This window comes from Adiantum capillus-veneris, chromosome 5, assembly GCF_014529385.1.
Source record: "Adiantum capillus-veneris isolate H3 chromosome 5, ASM1452938v2, whole genome shotgun sequence".
NCBI lineage: Eukaryota > Viridiplantae > Streptophyta > Polypodiopsida > Polypodiales > Pteridaceae > Adiantum > Adiantum capillus-veneris.
In genome coordinates this window covers 21,546,936-21,552,935 of record NC_140935.1, presented here as the reverse complement: position 1 = coordinate 21,552,935, position 6,000 = coordinate 21,546,936, and the positions used below count along the sequence as shown (strand labels likewise).

At 39.7% G+C, this 6,000-nt stretch overlaps 1 protein-coding gene across 1 annotated transcript; it reads right to left on the bottom strand.

The window, feature by feature from the left end:
* Positions 1 to 549: 549 nt before the first annotated feature.
* LOC147456987 (uncharacterized) lies at positions 550 to 5,954 on the bottom strand. The gene is made up of 9 exons (XM_086513258.1): positions 5,925 to 5,954; positions 4,577 to 4,704; positions 3,321 to 3,468; positions 3,098 to 3,180; positions 2,943 to 3,017; positions 2,673 to 2,847; positions 1,618 to 1,752; positions 942 to 1,007; positions 550 to 685 (listed from the first exon to the last, which is right to left on the bottom strand). The coding sequence occupies exons 1-9, from the start codon at positions 5,952 to 5,954 to the stop codon at positions 587 to 589; spliced, it is 939 nt and encodes a 312-aa protein (XP_086369384.1). The 3' UTR covers positions 550 to 586.
* Positions 5,955 to 6,000: the final 46 nt, after the last annotated feature.

The window sequence follows — 6,000 nt, the reverse complement described above, 5'->3', positions numbered from 1 at the left end:
TCAACATCATGAGCTTCGGTGAGGGAGGCACCGCATACCTAGCTAGGTACGATGGGGGGCAGGGGATCGCTGGCCCGGAGGGGGGGCCCAGCGGTCCCCTGCCCCCAATCGTACCTAGCTAGGTATGCGGTGCCTCTCAAGCAGAAGCTCATGATGTTCTGCATTGTATGAAAAACATTGTAACAGACTCCGTTTTCCTACATGGGGGCCGGCGATCCCCTGCCCCCAATCGTACCTAGCTAGGTATGCGGTGCCTCTCGAGCAGAAGCTCATGATGTTGTGCATTGTATGAAAAACATTGTAGCAGACCCCGTTTTCCTACATGGGGGCCGGCCATCCCCTACCCCCCCAATCGTACCTAGCTAGGTATGCGGTGTCTCTCGAGCAGAAGCTCATGATGTTGTGCATTGTATGAAAAACATTGTAACAGACTCCGTTTTCCTACTTGAGAAAATTTCTAAATCTTCTTGTGATTGATGAAGAGATGCTCACTTTTTGCCGTTGAAAGAGCATTGAAATGGAAATAAATTTCTCAATTTAACTTTGAAACTGCACTACATCCATCAAGTAGAGGATCCATTAAAAGTCATTCCAAGTATCTTGAGGCTAATGCTTTGTCTGCAGCAAAAGAAACCAATGTTCCTTCAAGAGGTCGGACAAAGGAATAGTACTTTTCAGCCATCAACTGCACAAAATGAAAAATAGAAATTTTCAATAGAAATAACACAAAAAACATAAATCCAACAAATGGAAAAAGGAGAGAATTCACATCCTTTTGGCTTGTCAAAACATGCTAGTTTTACCAAAGACAACCTTGTAGTCTAGCCAAGATCTTGGAATTTCGTCGACAAAAAAAATGCACAAAAGGTTGGTTTCCTCGAACACGGTTACACAATGCATGCACACAAATATGTAGAGTAAACAAAGATTGATAGACTTACCACTCCATTTGCAGATGTGGTGCCTGAAGTTCCTTGTGTGAAAAACGTCTTTGTTCCTCCTCTTTTCTGTTATGCGCAAATACTCATTATTTTAAAGAAATGCACGCCATTATCCAAAACTCCTCCTCTTTTCTATTATATGCAAATATTCATTATCTTAAAGAGACATATATTGGCATTATCCAAAACAAACAAAAAGGGCTTTGTTCCTCCTCTTTTTTTTTTTTTTGTAAATATTTGTTGTTTTATAGAGACATTTGTTATTTTAAAGTAACAAATTTTTATATATATTATATATTATATATCAATTATATTATATATTTTCCTCTTTGAAGGGGTGATGTTATGCCTATTATGCCACCTATGTTCATGCCAATAATTATTAGTTTTATATATACGTTTAACATGATCCAAAACATTGATTAGTCTATATATGCACTGATTAGTAGGTTCTAAAGACATGATTTTTCCTAAACATTGATTAGTTTATAGAGATATATGCCATGATCCAAAACAAACAAAATCCTTGTAATTTGTAGATTTCTCTCTTTAAGGCGAGTGATGATGCGCCACCTATTTTTGTATATATATATATATATATATATATATATATATATATATACACACACACACACACACACACACATATATATATATGCTCAAAATGATAACTTACTTGTGGATTTGGAATTCTTGGTTTTGTAAGACGATGGGCACTTTCCCAGTCTTGTTGTCTTTGCATCATAGAGTTGGTATAGCCGTAAGTAGTCTGCTTTGTTGGTGAAGGGGTATTCTTCACATTTACAAGTGCCTACAATATCTTGGCATGCTTCAATTTCAGCATCTTTGAAGCATTATCTCTAGAGTCTTACAAATGAGAGTATGTGTTCAATAGCATGAGCAATCATACAATAGAAATGGTGCAAAGCATTCAAGAATAGAGAGAGAGAGAGAGAGAGAGAGAGAGAGAGAGAGAGAGAGAGAGAGAGAGAGAGAGAGAGAGAGAGAGAGAGAGAGAGAGTGAAGGATTCCTTATCTTGGTCGCATGCAACGAAAAGACATACATAGTAATGGCATACATGCGTACTTAAACCACAAATTGCATCTTATTGTGGAAAATTAATGGGACACACAAGTATGCTAGTTTCTAAAGCATCTATACAGAGTATCATAGAAGGAGTCTTTACACTTTGGCCTTGGGGGATTCATCGAGGGTTGCCGTATCATAACATGTGAGTGTTAAGGGAGGGGGGATTTATAAGAGATAAAAGGTGTGTTTTATAAAGCAAAGTCTTGTATATAGGGGTAATCAGGGGGCATTTGTGGATACACACAGGCTGCATCCCATTATTATCACTAGTGAATTCCCCCATGATTTTGTCAAACACACACACACACACACACACACACACACACATATATATATATATATATATATATATATACCTAGATGAATCAAGGATAATCCCAGATTCACCCTTGAAGGAAAGTGCAAGGTATAGACCCGTGGTCGTCACCCATGACATGGAGAAACAAGAAAACTTATCACATTATGCTAGTTTTTGAAGAATGCAAATAGCTTGGTTATCTTCTCAATATGTTATGTCTATAGGAAAAACAAACTAAGAATGAAAGCTTTTGTTTGATAGTACTATTAGTACCTCAAACTCCTCAATTTGTACCTAGTTTCCCATCTTTCTGACAACGTCTGTATGAAGAATGTAGTTTTACCTGCGGTTTATGACCTTTATAGTGTGGCCATAATTCTCTTGAATACTGGTCAAGGTCATACAAAAGCATCTTTTCCTTCTCTGGACTTCGTCTATCGAAGGCTGTAGTTGAGGGTGGATTGTGCATTGGTTCATGACCCATATATCCTGGGAGATAGTATGTGCCCTTTTGAGCCCTATTAAACACCCAAACATCATAAAAAGGTGGTGCAAAAATGGCTCTTTCCAATTTCTTAGAAATGCCTTTTATAAACGTTCTCCATCATCTTACCTCTTTACTCTATCCCTTTGAATGAATATATCCTCGGCATTCGTTCCGGTGTGATTCCATGGGCCAAATATGTGCCTAAAGAAGCATCAAAACTCTGTGTTTCGTCTTAGTAGATGATGGAGAATTTTCTTTCGAAATTCGCAAAAGTATTGTACCGAGATTGTTCCTTGGACACATCCTCGTGAGCTTTATGGTTAAGTTTCTCATCATCTTTTCTATATCTCTTCTCCTCTGGTTCCTACCACACACAATGGAAAACTCAATCAAAGACCCATGCTTTAACTTGTTAAACTAATGCCCAATTTTCTAATTTTTTGTTGAAGCATAGAAAGTGATATACTCCAAAGTGTTGATGATCTTAAAAGCATGCTTGCTTACATTCTGGTGTTGAAGAACAAAACTTTGATCATGATAAGTGGTATTATAGCCTGCAAGCGAGGCGCATGCAACGCTATGATCATTGGATGGTTGCTTGCTATCTCCATAATCTTCAAGTGCTGGTGGTTTTCCATGACCATACTCGATTCTATACAAACAATAATGTGTACATTTACCACTGCAAAACTCTTTATGTTGAAATACAAGACCACAAGGTCATTATGTATGTGTGTAGTGCACGCAAGCACGCAGATACATATGCAGGAGAGGCACTGTTTAGCAAACTTCTCTGACTATCCTATCCTGTTGAAGGAAGATTGAACTCAATATAGAAGAATGTCTATGTTTGCGAAAGTTTTGCCCCCCCTTTTTTCTTGAAGGTTCAAGACATGAAGACCTATGCCCACCAAAAGAGAAGTTATCTTGTCTTTGAAAGCTTAACATTTTTTTCATTCAAAGAATAGGCACAAGTGAAAATAAGCTTAAAACCTTTAGGATCTAAGAATTTTGGAAGGGACACCATTTGTCATCAATTTTTAATGGGATTTGTTGATCTCAAATTTTGCACTCATAATCTCTCTCTCTCTCTCTCTCTCTCTCTCTCTCTCTCTCTAAAACTTCTCTGGGGACGTGTGTGTGTGTGTGCGCGCCTGTGTGTACAAAGAAAAAAACTAGAATGACCTTTCTACCCAAGTGTGGTAGATAGGTTATCCTAGCACATCAACATTCCCTTAGAGTAGCATTACGCGCTATACTAGCTAATAATAATAGCATTTAAGTTGGGGCGGTGCTTCGTCCACATAGTGATGCTAGTCAAAGACGCTCCCCTTGGCAAGCACTTCATGCAGTGGCATGTACTATGTATGCCATATGGAAAGTAATGGTTCTCCTTTAAAACCTTAAAGTAAACAAAGAAGAGGTTGCTAGAAGGATAAAATTTACGAAGATTAGAGAGTGCGAAGAGAAAGGACAATATTTTCTCAAATTTTCGTCATGTTTGCTCGATTTGTGTCATCCAGAGTGACTATTTTGACCCTTCGAACTCATGCATGTGTGCATTTTGATGTAGTTGTGCATACATTCATTAGTAAAGGCATGCAAGTACATACATGTGTCATAGTCGCTTTGTCAAAAGTGCGGCAGCTATCAATTGTAGTTTAATACTATCGAGTCCTTCCATGTTTAATTTTGCAGCTTAAACACACATAGAAAAAATGACGGTAAAAAAGAAAAGGTGATTTTATAGTGAAGCTTACTCATAGGCAGATACACCAGTGGGGAACTTAAATCTCGTGGTTACATCCGATTTGGCTTTAGCTTGTCCATCCCTTACTCCATGCCTAGTTGCACATGTGTAGTCCTCCTTCTTGAGAGGAGCACTCATCTGAACAGAAGTCATACACAATAACTTTTGGACAAATTCTCACAATATTTCCCACATTGTGACTTACCTCAACATCATGAGCTTCAGGTGCCGCATACCTAGCTAGGTATGAGGTGCCTCTCGAGCAGAAGCCCAATATGTTATGCATTGTATGAAAAACATTGAGAAAGACTCTGTTTTGCTACATGAGCAAATTTCTAAATCTTCGTGTGATAGCTTATCTTAGCTTCAACAAGATAACAAGAATGTTTTATGCCCTGCAAGAAAACCATCAAGCTGAACTTCTATTTCTCTAAACGCTTTCCACAGCATGGCTTAACAAAGGTGATAATATCTGATATTCCAAATTTTATAGTGCTTTTTGGACTAGAGTCGATTAATGTTTCAAGCATTCGTCCGTAAGCCATTATAAACAAAATTTCCCACATTGTGACTTAGCTCAACATCATGATAATATTTCCCACATTGTGACTTAATTACCTCAACATCATGAGCTTCTGTGAGGGAGGTGCCGCATACTTAGCTAGGTACGATTGGGGGCAGGGGACCACCGGGGGGGGGGGGGGGGGGGGGGGGGGGGGGGGTTCCTTTGCCCCCAATCGTACCTAGCTAGGTATGCGGTGCCTCTTGAGCAGAAGCCCATGATGTTATGCATTGTATGAAAAACATTGAGAAAGACTCTGTTTTCCTAAATCTTCTTGTGAAAGTATTTTTGGAAAACAGAAAGGAATCAACCTTGGAGTTAAGCTCCATTGGAGGCTCAGAATCTAGCCATAGAGACAGTTTGGTCAGAAATACCGTGGGGCTAATTGGTTAATGTGAGTGAGTGAGGAGTTCGAATCCCGGCTCCTCCGCAGCTATAGCTGTGCAGCAGAATGCAAAAATCCCAAAAATAATACCAAGAGACCTATCCAGAGAGAGAGAGAGAGAGAGAGAGAGAGAGAGAGAGAGAGAGAGAGAGCCCTTGCCTCGCGCATGTAGGTGGATTGGAATCTGCCCCATGGTTTCTCATCAACTTTCTTCTCCATGCCGATCCTTCTGCACTTCAACGAAGCGTTAACGTATGCGGAGAGAGAGAGAGAGAGAGAGAGAGAGAGAGAGAGAGAGGGGAGAGAGAGAGAGAGAGAGAGAGATCAAGCGTCGCCTGATTCAAACGCAAATTACCCTTTCAACGCCTAATTCCATCACCTTTCAACTCTTCGGCCAACTTCGATTCGAACCTGGTTGTCCACGTAGAGACCACGCGGCATGCCAGGTTGTCGTTATGCCTCCTCTCTTTGCCAATGAGAAAGGGGT